The 27179-nt window shown below is 38.2% G+C and overlaps 1 protein-coding gene across 1 annotated transcript in view; it reads left to right on the top strand.

The window, feature by feature from the left end:
• GXYLT2 (glucoside xylosyltransferase 2) overlaps positions 1 to 27179 on the top strand; it is a 72523-nt gene that overhangs the window by 19927 nt on the left and 25417 nt on the right. The window contains exons 2-3 of the mRNA XM_051980873.1: positions 7476 to 7665; positions 11083 to 11214. Coding sequence (XP_051836833.1) covers positions 7476 to 7665; positions 11083 to 11214 — 322 coding nt within the window. The remainder of the gene's footprint in view (positions 1 to 7475; positions 7666 to 11082; positions 11215 to 27179) is intronic.

Genomic DNA, 27179 nt, shown 5'->3' on the forward strand with positions numbered 1-27179 from the left:
ACCACCCCAGCCTGGGATTGAGTCTACCACTATATACCTTAACATTTTTACTTGCTTCCATTTGGCAAAGTTTCGTTTCAGGGGGATAATTAGATCTGTAGGCACAGTGTTAAAAATATCCAGCTTTTGGTTACCCACATCCTTGAGTAGCCAGAATTAGCAAGGCAAAAACTTTTAAAAGGTCTTTCTGAAGATCTGCAGCTATAATAAGGAATTCAAGGGCTGGGGCTGAGCTGAGCAGAGCCAGCATGGACAGGGAGCCTTGAGCTGGGCTGAGCTGCCCCAGGAAAATTTGGGGGGAAATTCTAGGGCAGCTGCTGCCAGCTGTGAAAATATCTAGTCTTTCAGGAGCGAAAGGAAGAAGCTTCTGCCTTTTGAAGGGAAGATTTTGGGTTATTGGTTTCCTGCATTTCTTTACCTTGGCAGGAAGGAAGCCCTGAACGTGGGGTTGGGACCACAGAAGCAGCTGCAGAGCAGTTATAAATTCCTTCCAAGCCGCTGGAGCTGGTGACAGGGTGGATCAATATCTGAGGAAAGAGAAGGAGGAGGAAGAAGAGGAGAAGAAATGAAGAGGAGGAGGGAGGAAGAGAGAGGAGAAGGAAAAAAGGAAAAGGAGGAAGAGGAGGAGGGAAAACAAGAAGCAAGGGCCCTTGCCAGTTCTCTCTGTTGTTTTTTTCTAGTACATAGTAGGTGTTTTGTGAATGCTTGTTACACTGACTTTAATTTAATTACAAAGTGACATCAGAAAGATTTGTGCTTTGAATGGTTAACACCCCAGATGCTGCTCTTAGGGGTTGGTATTAACACTGGAGGAAAAAGCAAAGAGTATGAAATTTAAATTCATGATTTCCATTTAGAATCCTCTTTGTTGTTGGCTCTGTGTGCAGAAATGCTCTTTCTTGGAGTTATATAAAAACAAATAGCAAAAGCAATGACATCTGGCACACAGCCATGGAGCTTCATAACTTGCCTTTGATCCTGTCTTTCTGTAAGTGTGTATTATTATATTATAAGCTTCTTTCTAGGCAGTCACTCCGGGTAGTCTTGATTCAGCAACTGGCATGGCTCCACCTGCTAGCAGTCAGTTAATAAATGCTTTATGGGGATACTCATAATAGGCACTTGGAAATGGCATAAGAAGGTACGGATGATTCACCAGTGATGTCTCTGGTCAGTGTTTTCAGAGTAAGAGTCCCTCATCCTCTGAATGGGAATCACTGTAAAAAGTGCCTTTGCTTGCATATTTCTCAGAGTCCTAATTCAATCCAAGCTTGAGAGGATTAATGAATGGCACCTCAGAGAGTGGAGGCCTGGCAGGAAGGGAGGAGACTCATAGCCTTCTTGCTCAGGGTCTGAGCCTGCCCCTATTCTTATAGCTAGCAGTATTTCATGGTAGAAGTGGAAAGAAAGGAATAAATGGGAGACTTTTATGGGAGGGACTTGTTTAGGAATTGGATTGTATCAGTACTAGTTGAAGAAGACATCTTCTCTTTGCAAAGGAGGTCTGTAAGCCGTAGTGGGGTAAACAGGTTGTTCTGTTGTTTTAGTCTGACTCCTTGTGACACCATTTTGTGTCTTCTGGCAGACATACTGGAGTGGTTTGCCATTTCTTTCTCCAGCTTTTATAAAATGAGGAAACTAAGCAAACAGGGTCAAATGGCATATAGCCAGTAAGTGTCTGAGGCCAGATTTGAATTCAGGAAGATGAATCTTTCTGACTCAGGGCCTGTTGCTCTATCCATTGCACTACCTAATTGCCTATAAAGTGTCAAAGATGTTGTTTTTTCTGTGTCACCAAGACTGGAACTTTTTAACTTCGAGTAACAATGTGTCACAATGATGGACCCGGATCAAAGGACCAGACTGGGTGTGTGAGAAGGAAAAAGGAAGGTTTGCTGAAGTTCTGGTAGAATGGATTAGGGTCTGCCATCTGGGGGAAGGGATGGGGGGAAGGAGGGGAAAAGTTGGAACAAAAGGTTGTATAGTTGTCAATGCTGAAAAATTACCCAGGCATATACCTTGTAAATAAAAAGCTATTAAAAAAAAAAAAAAACAGATTAGGATCCTCTCTAGGATCACCCAAGTCATGAAGAGTTAAAAGCAAGCCAAGAAATGGGATTTGTGATCCAAGTGTCTGGAGCAAGAAATAGAATGAAGCTTGTGTGATTCCCGAGGCTGCAAAAATTCTAGTTTCATTGTATCGTTATCGGATCTAGCCGATAAGGGGGAAATCTGTGTCTTGTAGGTGGGACGTAAGTATCCATTGAATTGAATTGAATCGCTCAGTTTTGGAGGATGTTGTAGTGGGAACACCAATGGACTGGATTGGTTTAGAGCTGGAGAGGACCTCAGATCCAACTCCCTCATTTTATAGATGGGGAACTGAGACCCTGAGATATGAAGCAGCTTGTCCAGGCACACATGTCCAGTGAGTAAGTATATGAGGCAGGATTTGAACCCAAGTCCTTTGCTCTATACATCATACCATGCTGTCCAGGAATAAGGAGGTCTCTTGTTCAAATGGTTTTTCTGCCACTTGCAGGAGTACGTGATCTTGGATAATACATCTGAACCCAAGTTTCCTCATTTGGAGAATAAGGAAAATGGACTAGATGTTCTCTAAAATCCCACATGACTCTGAAAGTGTCCAATCCTAGCTGATCACATATTGTGGCAATAGGGGTCTAGATAGCATGGGTGTGAGAAACCTTTTAATAGATATATCTTTAAGCTGTGGTGATTGCTTATATATGGAGGAAAAGGTAGAGAGAGATAGAGATGAGAGATAGATGAAAGACAGAGATAAGCAACACATAGAGACAGAGACAGATGAGAGATAGAGACAGATACACATACACACAAAGACAGAGACACACAGAGAAAGACAGAGATAAGAGACACAGAGACAAAGACAGACACACAAACACACAAAGACAGAGACACACAGAGAAAGACGAGACACAGAGAGACAGATGAAAGACAGAGATAAGAGACACATAGAGACAGAGACAGATGAAAGACAGAGACAGATACACATACACACAAAGACAAAGACAGAGAGACAGATGAAAGACAGAGATAAGAGACACATAGAGACAGAGACAGATGAAAGAGAGAGACAGACACACATACACACAAAGATAGAGACACAGAGAGACAGAAATATGGGAGAGAGACATTTATACACAGAGAGAGAGACAAAGATGAGAGAGCAATTGACAGACAATGAGAGACAAAGACAGAGAGAAATATATACACACAGAGATCATAGACAGAGGAGAGACAGACAGAATTAGAAACATCTTCTGAGTCTTATCTAACAAAGAAAAAATTGTAAAAAAAAATTAAATGGTCAAAAGAATGAAGTCAATAGATTTCTTCCCAAAGTCTATAGATCTGGGGGGGGGGGCGGGAGAAAGAAGGGCTAGATTCTCTGCCATCATTAAATAGCACTAGCCAGAAATATTAGCCAGCTAAGTTTGTCTTTAATAGAAGAATGGGAAAGGTGCCCACTTCAGTGACCTAAAGTTTCACCATCCATTGTGCCTGCACAAGACATCCAATCCTAGCTGATCACATATTGTGGCAATAGGGGTCTAGATAGCATGGGTGTGAGAAATCTTTTAATAGATATATCTTTAAGCTGTGGTGATTGCTTATATATGGAGGAAAAGGTAGAGAGAGATAGAGATGAGAGATAGATGAAAGACAGAGATAAGCAACACATAGAGACAGAGACAGATGAGAGATAGAGACAGATACACATACACACAAAGACAGAGACACACAGAGAAAGACAGAGATAAGAGACACAGAGACAAAGACAGACACACAAACACACAAAGACAGAGACACACAGAGAAAGACGAGACACAGAGAGACAGATGAAAGACAGAGATAAGAGACACATAGAGACAGAGACAGATGAAAGAGACACAGAAAGACAGAAATATGGGAGAGAGACATTTATACACAGAGAGAGAGACAAAGATGAGAGAGCAATTGACAGACAATGAGAGACAAAGACAGAGAGAAATATATACACACAGAGATCATAGACAGAGGAGAGACAGACAGACAGAATTAGAAACATCTTCTGAGTCTTATCTAACAAAGAAAAAATTGTAAAAAAAAATTAAATGGTCAAAAGAATGAAGTCAATAGATTTCTTCCCAAAGTCTATAGATCTGGGGGGGGGGCAGGAGAAAGAAGGGCTAGATTCTCTGCCATCATTAAATAGCACTAGCCAGTAATATTAGCCAGCTAAGTTTGCCTTTAATAGAAGAATGGGAAAGGTGCCCACTTCAGTGACCTAAAGTTTCACCATCCATTGTGCCTGCACAAGACAGATTCATTACCTGAAGCCTGAGACGGCTGGTGTAATGCGAGAGGTAGAGGCAGGGGGGCTGCTCTGTCCCCAGGGGCTGTTATTCCTTCTGGCCCCTCTCGGGTTTTTAAAGGTGTTTGTCACCGGACACCAAGATAGGCGGTAATCCCTGGCTCGTATGTGGCTGAAAGGCTGGGGAACAGCTGACGCGGGCCAATTGGCTTCTAATTCTGACCCAAGGGAAGTAAATGGCATGGCTTTCCCAAGCACATGCAGGGCTATGGAAACCCCAGGTTAATTGCAGGGGAGCTTGCAGCAGCTGGCACGTAGGAGATGGGAAGGGCAGGAGGGAGTAGTGGAATGGATTTGCCAACTCCCCAAACGAAGCAGAAATGGATCCAGTGCCATAGCTCTGTGACCAGAAGTAAGTCATTTGGCCTTTCTGACAGAAACCTCAGTTTCCTTATCTATAAAATGGGAACAACAGCTGTCAAAGTTGTGAGAACTAGATGAGAACATGTCTACAAAAGCTTTGGGAGTTTTAAATAAATGCCAGCTGTTATTATCAATTGATTATTGTGATAGAGAAGTGGGTGAGGGTGAAACCTTTAGGAAGGGACAGCTGTTGAGGTCTGGGGAAAAAGGGGTCAGTTTGCCACAGAGGGTTCATTTTTTAGGTGCACTGTGAGAGAAATGTGGTCTCAAAAAGAGATGGGATGGATGTAATGCTAATTCTCAGAGTGACTTAGTGCCTGGAGTTTCTGAGCAGGCTTTTCTTGTACCAGTTACAGTCTGAGATAATCAAATTGCAAAGCTTGCCAAATGACCCCACCCAGCTCTTCGACTCGTGTGATTGTGAAGGAAGCCAGGAGCAAGCCCTCTATTAGCTGAATAAGTAACATGCCAATTTGCCTGTGCACTTTTGGAAAGCAGGTGGGAAGGAGGCATCCAATTCTCAAATTAATTTCAGTTGTCTCAAAGCGCCCCTTCCTGACCTCTTCCACTCTCTTGAAAACTCTTCTCAGCAGTCAACGTGTTGGAGAATTGGCTCCCTCTCCTTGTTTGGAACAGATCTTTTATGGGGAGGAAATGTCTGTTGGGCGATTCTGGCCTCCCTGGCGGCGTTCTCGGGCCAGTGGCTGACTCAGTACCTGATACCTTGGGGTTGCAGATCACCCAGAGGCTCTCTCTGCCTCTGTTTCTCCTCCACGCTCAGCTTAATACTCATCAGTTCGCCGAACCTGCAGCGAGACACAGCCAGTGTCCGGTTTGCGTGCGTTGGGGCTCGGGGCTCTCACCAGGCTTAGAGATCCAAATGTTTTGTCCTCACCTCCTCCCATTCTCTCTGACTTGCACATTCTCCTTTTATGCTGTGGTCATGCATTCCACTCTTAAAATAAAAACATCCAGATGGGGGGTGGGGGATATCGTATTGCTCATATTACGTGGGAAAGTTGCGAAGGGTCCTCCTCCCAACTTCTTGTTGGGGTTATGCCCAAATCAGATTTCCATGGCTTGTGGAAATAGAAGCCTCTTCAACCATCAGGAAGACAGGATCAGTTGTTAAAAATCAGCCGTGACATTTCAAAATAGGCTGGATTAAGCTTGGAGCTATAGTGTGCTAGCCGGCTCTTAGTGGAGACAGAAACAGTTCAGATACCCTCAACAGTCCGATATTTGCCTTATACATATACAGTGTATACATATTGGAATGGATACATAAACACACACACGTATACAATGTATACATATAAACACACATGTATATAATTTATAAATGCAGGCAGAATATACATTATATACATAATGTATATATTCTGCCTGACATATATATTATATATATATAATATTGTTGTTTAATCCGATGCTTTCTGGTCACATAAACCATATTATGCCAGTACTGTCCATGTGGTTTTCTTGGCAAAGATATTGGAATAGTTGGCCATTTCCTTTTCCAGTGGGTTAAAGCCCCCAGAAGTTAAATGATTTGCCCAGTTAGTGTTGGAGGCAGAATTTGAATTCAGGTTTTCCTGGCTCCAAGCCTAATGCTCTAGCCACAGAACTACCCAGCTGCCTCAAACATATAATATATATATACATATTATAAAATTATATATATATATATATAATATACACTTATCTATATTATACATCCACACATATATATGCATGTATATATTATACACATATATACAGTATGTGCATGTTTATGTATATATTATATATGTGAATTTATGTATGAAATTCCATCTTATATGAAACTCCATCTCTTGTATCTGTTCCCTTGTCCAAAAGAGTCTTCCTTCTCATCCCCACTTCTTAAAATCTCTTAACTTCATTGAAATCGCAGCCCAAGGGGCAGCTGGGTAGCTGGGTAGCACAGTAGAGAGAGCACCAGCCCTGAAGTCAGGAGGACTTGAGTTCAAATGTGACTTCAGACACTTAACACTTCCTGGTTGTGTGACCTTGAGCAAGTCACTTAATCCTGATTGTCTCCGGGGAAAAAAAAAAGATATCTCAGCCTAAGTGTATACATACTGGGATGGATACATAAACACACACACATGTACAATATATACATATAAACACACATGTATATAATATATAAATATGTGCAGAATATATACATTTTGTGTATATATATATATATATATAATATATATATATATAATATATATATATATACACACACACACACACACACACACACACACACACACACATTCTGTGTGGTCTTTCTTGATCTCCCTTCAGATATTAAGACTCATTCCTTCTTGAAATAACACGTCTACTTTCCATTTACCCATCTATCTACATGTTGTATCACCAATCACAATCAGTGAGTTGAGGGCAGTAAGTGTTTTCAGAATATCTTTGTGTCCTAGAGCCTAGTACATAGTATTTGCTTAATAAGTACATGTTGAATCAAATGGAATAAATATAGGTTTAAATTCGTTCTTTTCATATAAATAGAATTGTCACAATGTTTATCATGTCGGAAGATATAACAGATTTTGTCTGTTGATGTGTTTTTAATTGGAGATAACTTACTTAGCACTTAAATGCTTGTTGACTGACTGATCTCACCATCTTGGAATGTTTTTATTTTTGTATTTTACCCAATCATGTTTTTATTTTCTCTTCTCAGAAAGCATGGGGAGCCAAAACATTCCCCGGCCTTGCCAGCAGAACAATGGATGCACCTGGCCGTCGTGGCATGTGGGGACCGTCTGGAAGAGACGCTCATTATGCTCAAATCAGCTATCCTCTTCAGCTATCGCAAGATTCGATTTCACATCTTTGCTGAGGATTCACTGAAGCCTGAGTTTGATAAGAAGGTGAATTGATAGGAAACCGTTGTCACTGTAAATAAGGCCCAGGCTCAATAAAGCTTGAACTTGAGCCTAATGGAAGTGTCTGTTCCTGATAGGGGAGGAGAGCTTGGATTTTCTGTCTTAATTCCATGCATCAATCATGGAGACTATCACTTGTTTCTGAGATCAAATCTATTTATAAATACTTTATTTTCTCCCTTTTCACTTCCCCTTAATTTGATAAGTCCTGAGGTTTTTCCCTTGGGGGAGAACAAAGAACCTTTCTTGTTTCATGCCTATCTTTTCCATCCTCCTGTCTTATATCCTGCCTCTGGGCTAGAGTAATGAGAAATATCTAAGAGGAGTAGGTTGAGGAGAAGGTTAATGATAAGAAAGCTAGGAAATATTACATTTTCTGAGCCAAAAAAAAATGGATTTAATGTCTTCATCAAGAGTAGCCTGAGGAATATTTGGAATAAATTGAGATCATAAATTGGTTTGAAAATGCCAGAGGAAGAGCTGGAATCAGCCAGTAAGGGGAGGTGGAAGAAAAGGGGTGACCTCTAATCTATCAGCCACCACTTAAATATCTTCCAGTTAATTTGAGTACTAGCATTATTGTTAATTTTTTAAAGTTTTGTTGGTCCTTTCTGTTTTTACAATAAATATTTCCCCATGATTTCTCCCACCCCCTAATTGAATCTTTCTTTGTAACGTTGTACTAAGCACTGTGCTAATTTGCTGAGATTATACAAAGAAAGGCAAAATCTGTCCCTGTCCTAGTGGACCTTACTTTATAATGGAGGAGATAACTGCATAAAAACAAGATATGTACAGTGTTAATCTTAGTTACATTGGAATTAGTCTTAAGGGAAAGGCTCTAACTTTAATGGAGAAAGTGGAATTTAAATGGAGTCTTGTATGACCCCGGGTGAGTCGCTTAATCCTGTTTGCCTCAGTTTCCCCATCTGTAAAATGAACTGGAAAAAGAAATGGCAAACCATTCCATTATCTCTGCCAAGAAAACCTCTAGATGGGGTCACGAACAGTCAAACATGACTGAAGAACAACAAAAATTATTGTCTTTTTATCTTGGTTTTGCTTCATTCATCAAAGTTTGGATAAATGTTTCCATGGTTCTGTTTGTCTTTGAAAATTCCTCACCAGAAAAATAATAAATAAGTAAATAGGTAGATAGATAGATAAAGAGAAATTCCCTCACAACCTGACCTCTCCAGACTTTTCACCCTCCATTCTCCATACTCTTTGATCTATTGACATATAATACACTATTGGATCTGAGCAAGAGCTTAGATCTTACTGAATGTCTTCTCCCATTCTTGGAGCTCTGCCTCCTTCCCTAAAGTCTCAGCTGAAGTCTCACCTTCCTAATTTCTCCTTTTGAATTCCTCCTTAATGCTAAAGCCTTCCCTCTCAAGTTATCTCTAATTTATTAGTCAGTTAACAAGCATTGATTGCTTGTGCTATGTGCCAAGCACTGTGCTGGATCTTGGGGATACAAAAAAATGCCAAAAGACAGTCCCTACGTTCAAACACGAGGAACCCACGTAAAGGATACATTGAGAGGTAATCAAGAGAGGAAAGGCCCTAGCATTAAAGAGCATCAGGTGAACCTTCTTTATAGAAGATGAGATGTTAGCAAGGACTTGAAGGAGGCCTTGGGAGCCCAAGAGCCAGAGATGAATGAGAGGATTCCAGGATGTGTCTTGTTTGTGGTTGGTCCCATCTTGTCTCTACCATTAGACCATGAGCTCTTTAAGAGAAGGGGCTATTTTTGTCTTTCTTTGTATCCACAGCATTTAGAACAGCACTAGCACACCGTAGGCATATAATAAATGCTTGTCAACTTGACATCTTCATAGTCATCATTTTTTAGAGCATAATAATATGTCCTTGCTTTATATCTCTATTCAGCTCTTCTCCAATCCATTGGCACCCACTTGATTTGCAGACTTTTAGTACCTCAAAAGTCAGCATCTGTGTTTTACTATGTTAGTTTAAGAGGAAGTATTGGGGCAGGGGGAGAATAAAAGAGCAAAACACATGTTATACGTTATCAGAGATAACCTATCTGACAGCTAGAGGATTTGGCCGGAACGGGAGAACGTTTCAAAGGCCAGCACCGCTGCCACCATTTACTTTTGGCTTCATGTTTTCAATTTCTTTTGTTCAGATTTTCTGACAACTTTCCATTCTGTCAGAATTTCTGTGTTTAGGTTTCATTCCATTATTATCTTGCTAACTAAGGTGACGAAGGAGTTTATAAAAAGACTACTGCCCCTTAAAGGTTTTTATTATAAAATATGATGTATTATACCACAGGATAATTAACGAATTAGTGAAATCACATTTAATAAGTATTTACTATGTGCCAAACATGTATAATAGAAAAAAAAAGGGAACTTTCCTGAAGGAACTCTTACTTCAACTGGGGGAGACCACACATATCAAAGAGTTCAACTGCAGGGTGGGTGGAAAGGTTCAGAGATCCTAAGAACAAAGTGGCAATGTGGGTGGCAAAGCTTGAGGGTATTTAGGGTGATACAGGGATCTAGAGAATAATAATGATAAGGATAATAACAATAACTCACATTTATACAGCACTTTTAAAGTTGACTCACCATTTTATACATAGTATTTCATTTGACTCTTGTAACAAACAACCTTTTCAAGTAGTATTATTTCCACTTACAGTTGAGGAAACTGAGTATCAGAGAGGTTCATTGATTTGCCCAGAGTCACAAAGAACCAAGATTTTTTTCTAGCATTTTTTTTTTCCTGAGGCAATTGGGGTTAAGTGACTTGCCCAGGTTGCATAGCTAGGAAGTATTAAGTGTCTGAGACCAGATTTGAATTCAGGTCCTCCTGACTTCAGGACAGGTGCTCTATCCTAGCTGCCCCCCTCTCCAGCATTCTAAATACTAAAATAAGAGTAATCAAGAGCTTGGAATCTCAGAGACCATCTACTTCAATATTGTCATTTTACAGGCTCAAAATAATCTGAACCTAGAACTCATTCCTCTTCCAGATAATGTTTGTATTTTTAATTGGAAGAGTAGGATAATGGGAGAATTTTAGGCCCTATCTATCTTTGTGGGAAATGTATAAAGTGTATTTTTTTTGATGATCTCACCTAGTAGGATTGTGATTAGTGGGATTAATTAATAAATAATCACCCTTCCTCCCCAGCAGATATATACCAGTACTGGTGCTGGTGGTGATGATGGTGACGGCAGCTTTGGTGATGGGATCAGTGGTGCTGGTGATGAGAGCAGGAGCAGAACTCCAGCCAGATGTTAATGGACACCCATCTTCTGGCTTACCTGTTAAACTCCCTCCTGCCTTTAATAGTATCACCTATAAATCTTTTCACTCCTTCTCGAGTTTTGATCTCCCCTCTTTTGCTTCCCTGTCTTTCAGTTGCGACAGTGGCCTTCCTCGTACACAAAGAAGTTTGAACACAGCATCTACCCGATCACGTTTTCTGTTGGAAATGCTCAGGAATGGAAGAAGCTCTTCAAGCCTTGTGCTGCCCAGAGACTCTTTCTTCCGGTAGGGACACCCGGTTTTCATCAAAGGCAGTTTGGCAACGGAGTAGGACTAAGTTGGTCTAAATGTGTTTGGAAATCACTGTCTTAGACAATAATCTTATTTCTTTCAGGTTGGTTTGTCCACAATTAGGGCATTATCTGCTTGTATTCTGAAATATTCTTCATGATACAAGTGTTACTCAGTTTTCTTTTTAAAATTTTTTTTATTAAATAGAGCTAATTGAAACTAAGTCGGTTTTATAACAGCATTATTCCACATCTGCTCTGTTGGGCATTAGAGATCCAGAGAAATCAGTGAAAGAGCTCTTGATCTCAGAGAGCTCAAGTTCTAGTAGGGAAGATGACATGGATATGCAGCAATTAATCAGTCAGAAAACATGGCTAATAGTGGTCGGTACTGTACTAAATGCTAGGGGGATACTATACACACATAGCAAAAACCTGATCAGCTCTTGAAGAATTTATATTCTAATAGAACATAAGTGGCTGATCTCATGCAGGAGGCAGTGTTTGGATGACTACTGGAGAAAGTATCAAAGGAACTGGCCATGACTAGATCGTGAGCTCCTTTAATGCAATTTAAGACACATTAAATACCTTCTGTCTACCAGGTACTCCCCACTCTGCCCTGCTCCATCAATGCTTGTTATTTATTTTGTATAAAGCCAATATCAGGCTTAAAGATAGTGTTGTGTAGTTGGCCTTTGAGCCAAAAAACCTAAAATTCAAATCCTGACCTATGTGATCCTGGGCAAGTCACCTAGATGCTTTCTGAGGAGCTCTCTCAGATTAAACAGCAGGGAAAATGCTCACCTGCATTAACAAAGGCCATTTCTTGATTTGGGAGTACATGAAATCATTATGTCTAACCTCCCAATGTCTCCAAGTGACCCTAAGATCCTAAGTTAACACATGGATGAAGCCATAGAGATGGAGACACACACTCTCTCTCTGTCTCTGTCTCTCTCTCTGTCTCTCTCTCTCTCTGTGTTTCTCTCTCTCTCTCTGTCTCTCTCTCTCTGTATATATATATTTATATATATTTATAAACAAATATATGTATATACATACCCCAAAGAAGAATGATTTTTTTGTGTATGTGGTATGTATGGACACACTTACATAAAATCTATCAAGTATCAAATATATAAAAAGCTACATTATTAAAAACATCTCTTCTTTGGTATATATGTATCTGTATGTGTATGTGTGTGTATACACACACACACAAACCTATATATACATACATACATGCATACACATAATATACATATTCACACAATGAGCATATGTATGTATGTACACACACAGAGAGAATAATGTAGTGTTTTGTGTTCTCAAATCAATGGAAACTGCACGTGATCATACCCTGACCTAGAAGCGTGATTTCCTTTCCACCACTGAAAGAACAAAATCTCTTGCTGTTGGTTTCCATTCATTCTCTGCTGACTGAATGTTCCTTTTTGAATGACAAATGGATGCTGCCATTACTTATCTTCTGTTGATAATAAAGAACAGTCCTTACTTCAAACAATAAAGGTCGATTACAGTTGGCAGTGCATTTACCTTTTTTCAGCAGTGTAGCCTGGCATCAACTTATAAACTTGGCATTTCAGAGGCATAATAGAGATGTATTGAGCCTTGAGGTAATTTTAAATCAAGTCAAGGTGGAATTTTCCCTTGTAATCCATCTCTTTAAAAAACCAAGTCCGATACACTGCTGAGGTATAGCTCAGACAATAGGCTCAGACAAAGAATCTTAAAATATAAGCATCCGGGTGGAGTTGGTTGGGAAGGAGCCATAGGGAGTTATTCTTAGCCACTAGGTAGAGAATCGACACCAGGCTGCTGCCTAAACAGAACTGAGTAGAGCTTTGGTGTCCAGCATTCAGAATCACAGAATTTGGGAGTTGGAAGAAATCTTTCAGTCTAATTCATACGTGAAAGATATTGTCAGTGTAGCATACCTGACAAGAGGTCATCCAGTCTTTGATTGAAAACCTCGAAGAGAAGGAAACCACCACCTCTTTATGGAGCCCATTCAGTTTTTGGAAAGCACTCCTCTACCCCTCTCCTTCTTCTTCTTCCTCTCTCTCTCTCTCTCTCCCTTTCCTTCTCTCCCTCTCCTTTTCTCTCCCTCCTCCCCTTCTCCTCCCTTTCTCCTCCTCCTTTTCCTTCTCTCCCTCACCCCTTCTCCTTTTCCTCTCCCTCTCCTTCTTTTTCTCTCTCTCTCCCTCTCCTCCCCCTTTTTCTCCTTTCCCCCACCCTCTTTCTGCCTAAATCTAGCTCTTTGTAACTTGCCAGCTGTTCTTCCTAGCTCTGGAACCAAAAAGGATTCTAAACCCTCCTTCCAAGGATGGCTCTTCAAATACTTAAAGATAGCTATTATATATAATATATAGTTATTATAGCCCAAAGTCTTTCTTTGCTAGGCTAAGCCTGCATAGTTATTTCAAACAGTTCTCATATGACTTAGACTCGTGGCGTTTCACTTTCCTGGTGACTCTTCTCTGGTCAGACAAAGGGCACGCATTTATTAAGCCCTTACTGCATGCTAGATATTGGGCTTCTTGCAGTTTGATGGTGATTTTTTTTAAACCAGAGGCTTCCTCTTTGAATGTGTGGATGGATTCTTATTACTGGAATAAAGTGAGAACAAAAAAATTCACATTATAAAATTATTTTCATTCTCAAGTATAATTAATCTTTCATTTCAGTTCCAGCAATTTGGTCTTTATGACAACCAGGTAAGGAGCTGAAGTTTCCTTTCAGATTTACAGGCTCCTCACCAGTCTCTGAATCCAAGAAAACCAAAAGGCCTCATAAAGACCAAAACTAGACTAGGTCAAAGTAAAATAAGTATGACAGAATTTTTCCTCAGCTGAACCATGGTTTGGGATTTGGGAACTAGTCAGACAAACTAATGTTATACGTTTCTTTTAAACCTTCTCCTCCTTTAGTTGACTCATTTGGACTTCTCCCAAGATATCCAGACTGTGGTGAAGGTTGGATACCCATATGGACTTGAGTAAATGTACCCAGCTGGTCTAAGGCATTGGCAATAGAGTACTGGAACAGAATCATCATTTGCACCTGATCTTGGCAAAGAGAGAGTGGGAAGGAGTCTGGGTCCAGAATTAGACATTCCTGAAAACCCATCAGTTAGAATTACAATCTTAACTCCAAATCTGGTTCCTGAAATAGTCATCAGGCTGCAAACCAAGTAGAACAAGCATGATTTTAACACTCCATAAACATTAGGTGAACTTAGTGCCAACATAAGTCATACAGTTAATGAGAAAAACAGGCAGACTTGATATTACTTACTGGCAGCTGATTTCTTCCATCAGGTTTTTTTTTTTTTTTTTTAGGGGAGGTGGTAAGAGGTTTTAACTTTTAGAAAAACTGATTTGTGGCAACAAACCTATCCTTGTTTGAAAAACACTCATCTACCTCAGTGACATAACATATCCCTGGAGAATTTGCTCATCTGACATTTAGCAAGGAGACTTGTGTTCAGTTCAAACCATCCAAACCACAAGTGACAGATTCTCATTGACAAGAAGCTAATTAGAAATTAAATATTTAGAATCAGATTTTGTATCTGAAAGAGATTTCTTTAAAAGAAGAAAAGTATCTATATGTGCAAAAATATTTGTAGCAGGTCTTTCCGATGGCAAAGAACTGGCAATTAAAGTGCTGCCTATCAGCTGGGTAATGATTGGACAAATGATGGCATATGAATGTGATGGAATACTAATGTGCTCTACAAATGATGAGATGCCTTCAGAGAAACCTGGGAAGACTTAAATGAACCGATGCAGGATGAAGTGAACAGAACCAGGAAAACAATTTAGATGATAATAACATTTTATAAACAGATAACTTGAAAACACTTTAAGAACTCTGATTTGATGAATAACTAAAGATAGTTCCAGAAAAGCCCTGTAATGAAGCATATTAGCCACTTCCTGTCAGATAATAGACTCAAAGCAAAGAACCAGATGTATGTTTTTTTGGATGGAGTCATTGTGTGAATTTATTTTGCTTGATCATACACATCTGTACCAAGAGTTTTGTTTTTTCTTTTCCTTTTTAAAAAATACATTGTAGGAGAGGGAGCTAAGAGGAAAATGTATTCTTGTTAATTGAAAAGATTAAATTAAATTTAAAAAGCTTTACCTGAATTAACTTGCAGGGGCAGGAGTGTGTGTGTGTGTGTGTGTGTGTGTGTGTGTATTTGTAGGATGACTTTAATGTGATAATTTCTTTTAAAATATTAAAAAAGAAAATGTAAATCAGGACTAGAAACAAAGGTAGTCCCCTCAGGGTTGTCTGGCAGCTAATCTAGATACCTCATGACCCCTGATTCTGCCATATTCCTCTTCATGACAGGTTATGTGTACATAGGATTCCATCTATGGATTCTGTTTTGGATAAATTCACATGAAAAAAGAAGGGATCTCTAAAGTCAGTATTTAAAAAATGGATATATTTTCTGTCTGATATATTAACAGCTGTTTAAAAGTGAGGGGTGAAGAGAGAGGGAAGCAAACCCAAGGAAGAATCAAAGCAAGTGGAAGATTGTGTGCTCATTATTTATCTGAACACACAAAAACCGGATGCCTTAAAAGGCAAGAGTCTCTGGATGGGACACCCGGCATCATGATTTAAATAGTGAAATCAAACACTAAACCCAAGTTGACATGGCAGAAACATAGGAAAACTGTCTTGTATAAGTCAGTATGCATTGACCACTCTGTTTCAGCCTGGATGCTTATAAGAATACAGCCAGCATGATTAGCCATGTCTGCCCAAGCGAGCCAGGGAAATGTAGAGAGTTACAAGTGAAATATAGATACCTTCTTTTTTGGAGATTCCTTGAGAAAACCTGTGTAAAGCCAATTAAAGTTGTAACAGAAAATAGAGATTCTGTATTTAAGTCACTATGGAAAAATTGCTGTAAACACACACTACCAGTGGTAGTCAGACTAAAGCTATGTGTGTGTGTGGATATGTATATATTGTGCACATTTCCCTCTTCCTCCCTCCTTCACTTCTTCCCTCCTTTTTTCTGACCCTTTTTCTTTCTCTCTCTCTCCCTTTTTCTTTCTCTTTCTCTCATTCATAGACCACCAATTTAAACAGGCTAAGCTCTCTTTGGATTATATAATGATTCAAATACTCCACAGATTTGCTCCAGTGGATATTAGAGGATAGAAACTGACATTTCTCTGGCTTAATGGAAAGTAGAGAGCTCATGTCCTAACTTTCCCACTCATGAGCTGTGACTGTTAACAAATCATTTAACCTTTGTATCATCATCTGTAAAATGGGAGAGTTGAACTAAATGTACTAGAGAGTCCCCTCTACCTCTAAGTTTATCATCCTAAAAGTATTCATTTGTCTCCAAAAAGGTCTATAGTAAATCCCTGCTCAAATTATGAATGTGGAGCTCCACAAGGGGGCACAGTTGAAGCAAAAATAAAATTAAATACATACATCTCCAGACTTTTACTGTCAGCAGTGTTGCAGTTTGGAATTGTGGAATTAAAATCACAAAATCAGCTTACAACTTTAAAAAGCACTAATGTGGATTTTTGTTAAAGAAACAATTTTGTATTTTTTCTATTTAAAAAAATAAAAAAGCATGGTATGAAGACAACAATTACCATGTAGTCAGGATAGTATCTTCCTATTTCTTTAAAATATTTCCTATAATTTCAAAGGGTTTCCCCCATGTGTCTTTGAATATGCTGTCTTTTATTGTCCTTTGAGAATTATGATCCCATAAATGTAAGGAATTCCCAGTGTGGAAAATCTATCTTCTCATGCAGAGTCAACAATTTTTAATTTAGAAAGCCATTAGGTCACTGGGAGGTAAAGAACTTGTCTGTGAACCCCATGCCAGTATGTCAAAGGCAGAACTTGAATCCAGGTCTTCTTGCTCCTATGCACATTTTGTTTCTAGATTTTTCTTAATACAAATAAAAGCTGCTTTTCATATTCTTTTGCATATAGGTCTTTCATGAGAGTCTTTTCTTAATATTATTAACTTTCTTGAGTTATAAACTCAGTAAGATCTCTGAAAAAATAGCATGGAATAATTGATAGAGTCACATCAGCAAGTATCAGATAAGTACTTATGTGCTGGATATTGTGCTGGGGACAACAAAGAAAGGAAAAAAATAGTCTCTGCCTTCAAAAAACTCACCATATAAGGATAGAATGCTAAATCTAGAATCAAAATGTATAAGATAATACATCTATTATGTAGATAAGGACAATCTACATGCTGTCCTATAATGCTTCTTGTATGTTAAATAATTGTGGAAATTCTTATAGGAAAGAACTATTGCCATGGGTTCTTTCATCCAGCATGTCAGCTGACTCTCCTAATCTTGTGTTATTCAATTAATTTCAACAGATTACTTCTTGGGCTTCTGTGTGCCAAGGATTGTGCTAGGCTCTGAGTCCTCATAAACCATAGAAACAGTCCTACCCTAGGGAAGCTTACAAGCTAGTTTAGATTTATTTATCTGAATATATGTTATATCTCTCCTTTCCTCCCCAGCAGAATTTATATTTCTTGAGGGCAAGGCCTACAATGTCCTGTACATAGTAAGTAATTAATACAGGTTTGTTGAATTTAATTGAAGATGATTTGAGGATTAAGAATGAACTAACAACTGAAAGGATTGGGAAAGAATTCCTAACTTCTTAAGGTCAAGGTCCTTTAAAAAAGTTTTGCTTTTAATAAATATTGATTGATTGATTGAAAGAAGCGGTAACTTCTCAAGTGATAAACAAACAAACAAAAAAAAACCAATTCCAAGAGAGAGTTGGTATAAGTGATAGCTTTTAGGAAATTCAAATGCCAATTTAAGGGTACAGTCAGTTGACCTTCCCTCTGGAAAGGAATACAGAGTATATGAAGCATATGAAAGAAATGTGGGACTAAGTCAAGAAAGGTAGGTAAGAGAGTTAAATTGTGGAGAGTCTTAACTGCCAGGCTCAGGAATTTATGTTTGATCCCAGAGAATAGAGAGCCAGTGATGGCTTTGGAACAGGGAGAAGATTGGATTAGATCTATGCTATAGGAAGGTGGTATATAGCTTTATTAATGATGGAGTCCCAAATGGGGAAACTTGAACTCTTAAGAACAGTAAGGAGGCTAGTTCAGGCATCTTGGTGAGATTGGTTGGGAGGCCATCACTGTCCCTTAGTTCTTTAACACCTGGAGTCTTTCTGCGATTGATGACTTGGGCTCTGAGGGTAGCCAGGTACTCTCTTAAGATCGCTTCTGGGACTTGTAAATGCCATATTGATTCATTTTTGTTCCATCTCTCTTTGGCAGAGAAAAGCAAAATAGAAATGGGAATCAAGTGCCTCTGCTTTTTTCTTCCCATCCCATAGTTAATTCCCTTTTGAAACTCAGCACATTTTAAAAGCCTTTTTAGCAAAATCTTAGCATTTATCACTAGCTTCAATTACTGCTGGGCTTTAGCAATCCTAGAATTATTCCTGCAGGATGATGCTACCCATTTGCTCTCATCTGCTCTTCTCTGTTCTGGCTTCTATCTTCTACGTGTTATTTTCTTTTTTTAAAAAAAAAGAATACACCCCCCCAAGTTTGTTACCCCAAACAGTGAACCCACATGTTGATGACCACAGAAAGGAAGGAGATGCGGTTAACTTTGATAATTTGGTCTCCACATTGGCCATTGAATTTGACATGAGTTTTTTTGTGTTGCATTCTTTTACATTGTGATTCTCGTTGTATATAGTTTTCCAGCTGGCAGGGACTTTAGAGGTCATTGAGTGTAGTCTTGTTGACTTATAAATGAGGAAACCAATGTCCATAGAGGTTAAGGGATTTTCTCAGTGCCACACAGCAAGTTAGGTGGCTTGGGTAAAATTTGAACCCCAATTTCCTGAATTTAAGTTCGACGCTCTTCTGGACTACATCTCACTTCCCTCCAAAAGGATTATGGTGTATCGAGAGCTCCACAAAATCTAGAAGAAAGAGGAATTCCATGAAGATAGTAAAATTTCCTGATGTTCACATTTGTGAATGACATTATGCTAATTGTTTTGAGCCTATATTGTTCTTTGGATTCTATATTTGTTCTCATTCAGTCATTTTTCTTTTTTTTTTATTAATATAGCTTTTTATTTACATGATATCTGCATGGGTAATTTTTCAGCATCAACAATTGCAAAACCTTTTGTTCCAATTTTTCCCCTCCTTCCCCCCATCCCCTCCCCCAGATGGCAGGTTGACCAATACATGTTAAATATGTTAAAGTATAAGTTAAATACAATATATATATACATATCCATACAGTTATTTTGCTGTATAAAAAGAATCGGACTTTGAAATAGTGTACAATTAACCTGTGAAGGAAATCAAAAATGCAGGCAGACAAAAATAAAGGGATTGGGAATTCTATGTAGTGGTTCATACTCATTTCCCAGAGTTCTTTCACTGGGTGTAGCTGGTTCAATTCATTACTGCTCTATTGGAACTGATTTGGTTCATCACATTGTTGAAGAGGGCCACGTCCATCAGAATTCATTCAGTCACTTTTCAATGGTGTCTAACACATGACCCTATTTGGATTTTCTTGGCAAGGATATTGGAGCAGTTTGCTATTTCCTTCTCCAAATTATTTTCAAGATGAAGAAACTGAGGCAAACAGGATTAAGTGACTTGCCCAGGGTCACAAAACTAGTATCTGAAGCTAGATTTGAATTCATGAAAATGAATCTTTCTGATTTTAGACCTGACGCTTTCTATCTATAGATAGATAAATAAAGATAAAGACCTAGCAGTCTTTATTTATATTATATTCATGTACGACAGTTGGTTCAGCCATAACCCTGGCACATTTTGTTTCTAGATTTTTCTTAATACAAATAAAAGCTGCTTTTCATATTCTTTTGCATATAGGTCTTTCATGAGAGTCTTTTCTTAATGTTATTAATTTTCTTGAGTTATAAACTCAGTAAGATCTCTGAAAAAATAGCATGGAATAATTGATAGAGTCACATCAGCAAGTATCAGATAAGCACTTATGTGCTGGATACTGTGCTGGGGACAACAAAGAAAGGAAAAAATAGCCTCTGCCTTCAAAAAACTCACCATATAAGGATAGAATGCTAAATCTAGAATCAAAAAGAGTAGGATTTAAATCCTGCCTCTGACACAAATCATTTAATCTTTAGGAGCCTTAATTTCCTCATCAATAAAGTGGGAGAAATCATCCTATACTTGCTTCAATGGGTTATTGATGTGCAAATGAAATACTATTGATAAAGTACTTGCCACATTTTAAAATGCCACATGAATTTCAGTTGTTGTTGTTATGACCAACTTTTTCCTCACATAATTGCAAATTATCTTCTAGAAGAGTTGAATCCATTCATAGTTCCGTCAACGGAGTGAATTACCATTCCCACCCAATGAGATGATAATTCAAAGTTGCTTTAATTTGACATCTGTGACTTGAGCAGAGGTTTGAAAGAAGCCAGAATAAATATCAGGGGGGAAAATTGTTTAATTTTATATCTGTGACTATTAGTAGTTTTTTGTTGTTGATGTTGTTTGTGTGTTTGGTTGGTTTTTTCCCTGAGGCAATTGGGGTTAAGTGACTTGCCCAGGGTCATACAGCTAAACAGTGTTAAGTGTCTGAGGTGAGATTTGACTCCAGGGCTGTTGCTCTATTCTCTGCGCCATTTAGATGCCCCTGATTATTATTAATTTAAGCAATTTTTTTTCTCCTGATATTTATTCTGGCTTCCTTCAAATCTCTGATAAAGTTTTCATCTTCCTTAATCTTAGTGCCTTCCTTCTACTGATTGTCTCCAATTAATCTTGTGTAAATTTCGTTTGTTTATACTTGTTTGCATGTTGTCTCCCCTATAGATTGTGATCTCCTTGAAGGCAGAAACTGCTTTTTGCTTCTCTTTATATCCCTAGCACTTAGCACAGTGTCTGACCCATAATAAGTAGGTGCATAATGCTAGTTGACTGACTAACCAGTTTACATTCTTCCTTGGGAAATTGTTCACATGAAATTTAGGGGTTTTTAAAGTGGGATTTCAGAGTTTCTGTGAACTTGAAAGGGTGAAATTACATCTTTATTTTCACTAACTTCTATCTGGGGTTTAGCATTTCCTTTAATTTTATTCTGAGAAATGGTCCTTAGACTGACAGAAGGGTTCATTTTGTTTCTAGATTTTTCTTAATACAGATAAAACTACTTTTCATATTTTTTTGCATATGGATCTTTCATGAGGATCTTTTCTTGATGTCATTAACTTCCTTGGCTTATAAATTCAGCAAGATCTCTGAAAAAAATAGCATGGAATAATTGGTAGAGTCACATCAAGAAGCATCAGATAAGCACTGGATACTGTGCACAGGACAACAAAAAAAGGAAAAAAAATGGCCTCTGCCTTCAAGAAACTCACCATCTAAAGATAGAATGCTAAAAAGGCTAAGAAAGATGAGTCCTAATATAATTTAAAGACTTTTCTATTGGAGATTAGTTTATGTCAGTTCCCTTTGGATTTTGCAAATATTTGTCATCTTAAAATTGAAATTGTTAAATTAGTTCCTTACACATTCATAATGAAACGTCTGGGTAACTCTCCACTTTTTTCCTTTTTGGAACTGATGCTGTCTGCATCCTCAGAATTTCCTTGAGAGCTTTTGGGCCAGTTTCCCCTTGTTGAATTTTAGCCATGTCCTCTAAATTATTTTTCCTTGGAAAAGCTTGAAATCTGTTCTCCTCCACTGTGGTTTCTAATAAACTAATCTTAGATTTCCTCTTCTCTATCATAAATTCTCATGTGGAATTCCCCAACTGCTCCTCCTTTCTTCCCAAAATCCTTACCATTTCTGCCCCAATAACTAATTCTTAATTGTTGATCAGAATCAAATCAAGAATATCAGTCACACTAGTCAACTTTTCTATCTTCTGAAGAATGAAATCATCTTAAGGCAAGTCAAGAATCTATCAGCCTTTTCACTATTGGCCAAGAAAAGAGAGTTCCAATGAATGTTTGGATAATTAAAGCTCTCCATTCTCGTTATGGCATGCTTCCCTGTCAGTTTATATCTCAAACTTTTCATCTCCTTCCTCTCTGTGCCCAGGTGGTCTGTCATATACTCTCATGACAATCTTGTTTCTATTTTTTTCTGCCATCGCTTCTCATTCAAATATTCTCCACTGTCCATTGGGTATCTCATCTGTTTCCTTAGACTTTCTCTCTTGAGGATTTATTGTTCATATGCATTGCCATTCTGATCCATAAACTGTTATCTCTGCTTCTTCTGAATAAGATATGACCATCCAAGGCCATTTTCCATTACTGAATCCCAACCCAATAAGTCTCAATGTCTGAACAATGCACATATTTTTGAATGTGATCAATGTGGAAATTTGTTTGCCTTAGCTCATATTATGAGCATCCTCATTTTTTCCTTTTTTTAAGTTGATGAGAGAAGTAAGAGATAGAGAAAATAAATGCTTGATAACTGAAAAAATAAAATGAAAACAAAAAAAAAAATCTCAATACCTGTGAAAACGAATTTCCCCCCTTGCCTTTACTAGTTTATTTCTGTTGATTATCTTTTTGGATTTTGTATCTAGCGAATTACCACACCTCCTTTATATTGCTATTTTTCATTTGCTTTTCTTGCTTTTCTCTTTGTCTGTCTTTACTCTTCTTTTCCCTTTCCATTCTTCCCCTTTTCTCTCTTTCTTACTGTCTCTCTTTCTGCAGATATACATATCCATGAAGTTTTTTTTCTCTCCTTCCTCTTTCATTTTAAAGCATTCTTTATCAGATTTGCAGTAATTAATTTTTGGACATAGTCAATGTGGAATTTGGTTATGCACCTTTGTTCCAAGGATTTTGTTTTTCTTTCTTCCTTTCAGTTAGGGAGGGGGAAGGTTAGATTTCAACTAAGCAAAATAAAATAAACATTTGTAATAATAATTCTGGGGAATATATTTCCCCATTCTATATTCTTCATTTGTGGCCAGAAGCTCATCATTCCTATATTTTAGGTTGCAAAAGTCCAAATCCCATTCTCATACCTTTTCTTAATTAGCCATCACTTCTCAGATATGTTTTTCTCTTTTGAATTTTCTACATTTAATCAGTAGCATTGGTTAAAAAAAAAATATCCAAACATATCCATTGTGCCAGTTTAAAATGTTTTGTAGGTTCTTTGTGGTGGTATTGTATACTCCCCCCATGGATGATCAGAATTGGGTAGTGGTTGTTAGATTTGCCAATTGCTGACTAGTTTCTCTGTGGTTAATGCTAGTATGATAGTGGGCTTGGGGTCAGGAAGATTAGATTTCAAATCCTCACTCAGATATTTACCTTTGCTGAGTAACTTTATTTCTCTGTGACTTGGTTTTGTTTTGAAATCTGTAAAATGGGAGCATTGGACTCAATGGCTCCCAAAGTCCTTTCCAGCCCTAACTTTGTGGTCTTCTACTACCTTATCTGGGAATCACCATCTCCCATCTCTTCTTCCTCTGATTCTGTATATCCACTCTCTTGATGGCAACTGTGTTATTGTTCATTGGCTCCCCCAAACCTGAAGTGTTCTGATAGTTTTTATCAGCAGAGCTTCATCATTAGCACTTAGCTTAAAGTTTTTTGGCAGCTTCTTTCCTTCTTCCCCTGCTACATTTTTTTCAACTTACAATTCCTGTCCTAGGATTTTTGTTCTTTTTGCCAGCTTCCTTTTTTTTTTACCCAAAGTGCGTTGGAATGTTTGTTCTATTCATTTAAGTAATGTTCTTTATTCCCCCTGATAAATAAATTAGAAAGTGGAGAGGACGCTATTTTCCTCCTCCTCTTCCTCCTTTTCTTCTTCCTCCTCCTCTTTACCTTCTTCTGAGAGAGGAAAACTTGAACTTCTTACATGCATTATTGTTACTTGACACTTGAAAAAATAAAGTTGTAGCCACATTTGCTACAAATCAGTGCAGAATTCTCCTGGTTGAAGTACCCATCAATTTAGGAATGGTTGAACATATGGTGGTATATGACTAATGTGAACTAGTGAATATCTGAGGGAGGATTTGAAATCTGGTCTTCCTGACTTCAAGTCCACTCTTGTGGGTTTATATAAACTTAAGCAGAATGAAGAGAGCAAAATCAGTAGAATCACTCATTTGATAACAACAACATTATAAAACAATCAACAGCTAGCATTATATATAATGTTTTAAAGAACTTTGAAAAATTAAAAATTCTGATCAATGTAATGACCATGGTACAGAGAAATAATGAAGAACGCTTCTGTTAGACAGGCAAAGATAAACCCAAGATGCAGAATGAGATATACATTTTGGACATGGCCAATGTGGTGACTTGTGTTGCTTGCCAAGTATATTTGTACAAGATTTTGTTGTTGTTTATTTGTTTTGCTTAGTTTTTTTTTTTTTAAGAGAGGGAAAGGAGATAGGAAGGAAATAAACAAATGCTTATTAATTGGGGGGGGGAAAACAAATCAAAATGAATAAATCCCTTGTCTTTATGTTGCTTTCTCATGCCTGACTCTTTATGACCCATTTGGAGTTCTCTTGGTAAATGTACTGAAGTGTTTGCTCTTCCCTTATCCAGTCCATTTTACAAATAAAGAAATTAAGGAGGAAGGGAGGGGAAAAAAATTAGAACATAGGATTTTATAAGGGTGAATGTCAAAAAATATCCAAGTATATATTTTGAAAATAAAAAGCTATAGTTAAAAAAAGAAAAAAGAAATTGAGGCAATGAAGGTTAAAGAGCTTGCCCAGGGTTACTCAGGTAGTTAGGGTACTATTTGAACTCAAGATGAGTCTTGCTGTCTCCAGGACTAGTGGTCTCTCCACTGCACCACCTAGCTGCCACTAACTAGAATACAGATCCTCAGTGTTATACCTCTTGTCATTGGAGCTAACTGATGGTAATCTTGCCATGACAACATCCTAGTTTACTTTACTGAGGACATCGTCTTTGGGATCTCTTGACGGATCTTTACTTATGGCAGTCTTTCCTGCCTTTTCCCACTGGCTTGCTCAACTGCCTTTGATTGACAGGAGACAGCTTCTTGCCAAAATTCCCTTGCAAACAGAAGGCTGCGTCCAGCTGTTGTCTCCAATTATCAGCCATTTCGCCCTTCTCCCTCTGTTCTCTCTGCCCCTGCTGAACATATTTGAGAGGTCCTCTCCCATCTTGACCAATTTTTTTTTTATTTCTACTGCTCATTTAAGTGATGGGTTAGCATTTTCTGTAATTCATCAGTTTTACTCACTTCCCTAAGACTTTTGGCCAGGAGTACAATATTTGAGTCTGGGACCATGATTATCTTTATTAAGATTCAGTCCTCTCTGAAACCTTCATTCTCACAACAATGACCCAGAATTGGATGGATCCAAAAGCTTTTTAATGTGGCTGTGCCTTTTTCCAGTGCAGGTATTGTACATATCTTCTCAACCTGGGCAATTTTTTCCCATTTCTTTCCCTTCCTCCCCCATATAAGATATATTCAGTGTGCTGGTCATCTTCCAAAACCCTTAATATTTTGTGGATAGTATTGCAAGACTTGGTCTGTCCTTTTGTTACTGGTAGCCTTTTCTAATCATCTGTGTCCTTAAAAATATTTTTTAGGCCACTTCTCCCCCACGGGATTGTTTTTGGCAGTGTGCTGCATTCTCCTTATACCTACCATATGTCTTCTTTTCAAAAAACATGTTTTGATGATGTCTTTTGGTTTTTATACAAGTCACTTCCCAGCAACCCACTCCCCAATAACAAAGCAAACAGCTCATCAAAGCAGTGTGACAGAGACTACATCTGACCGTATCTGCAATATTCTGCCCACAATTCACCACATCACAGAGCCAAGAAGAGGGAAGTATTTCTTTGCATTGCCCCTGAGTCACCTGCCCTACTAATTCCTCGGAGATTGTGCTGTTCCACACATCATAGAGGTAATAGATACAGGTAAAAGATCGGTTATTGTAGGAGGAAAAAGTCTGTGCTTTCCCCCAGCCCACTCTCACTTCAACTCATCATCCACGGGCCGTGACTCTCCATGGTACCTGCATTCATGGACTACCTCCATGGAATGAACAATATATTTTCTTCATCCACTTCATCCCACCCACATTCATAAGTGTTTCCTATTCTTTCAAATAATCAAACACCTTTTTTTTGAAGAGGCTTGATTGTCTACCAGGACTAAATTCAACTAATACATTGTCATCCACTAACAGGAGCATCTGGCAACTCTTTCCTTTGGACGTCATGTGAGATGTCCTCTATAACACTGGAGTGTGGATAAATGGCCCAAGGGATGGAGTGCTGGACTTGGACTCAGGAAGACTTGAGTTTGAATGCTGACCAATCACTTAGCTTCCCACCCTCAATTTTCTAAATGGGGCTAATCATAACATCTATCATCTGTTGTAAGGATCAAATGAGAGAATGTCTGTACAATACTATCTAAACTAATTTATTTATTTAGTGCTATACCAATCAGACTCCCAAGAAACTATTTTAATGACCTAGAAAAAATAACAAAATTCATCTGAAAGAACAAAAGGTCAAGAATTTTAAGGGAACTAATGAAAAAAAAAATCAAATGAAGGCCTGGCTGTATCAGATTTAAAACCATGTTAAAAAGCAGCAGTCACCAAAACCTTTGGGTATTGGCTAAGAAACAGACTAATTGATCAGTGGAACAGGTTAAGTTCACAGGACAAAATATTCAATAACTATAGCAATCTAGTATTTGGCAAAGCCAAAGACCCCAGCTTTGGGGATAAGAATTTATTATTTGAGAATATCTATAAAGTGCTTTGCAAACCTTAAATCTCTAATTCAATGTTGTCTATTATTACAAATCAGTTTTGTCACTTCTTTACTTGGCAAAGAGAATCAGTGTTTAAC

This window comes from Antechinus flavipes, chromosome 1, assembly GCF_016432865.1.
Source record: "Antechinus flavipes isolate AdamAnt ecotype Samford, QLD, Australia chromosome 1, AdamAnt_v2, whole genome shotgun sequence".
NCBI lineage: Eukaryota > Metazoa > Chordata > Mammalia > Dasyuromorphia > Dasyuridae > Antechinus > Antechinus flavipes.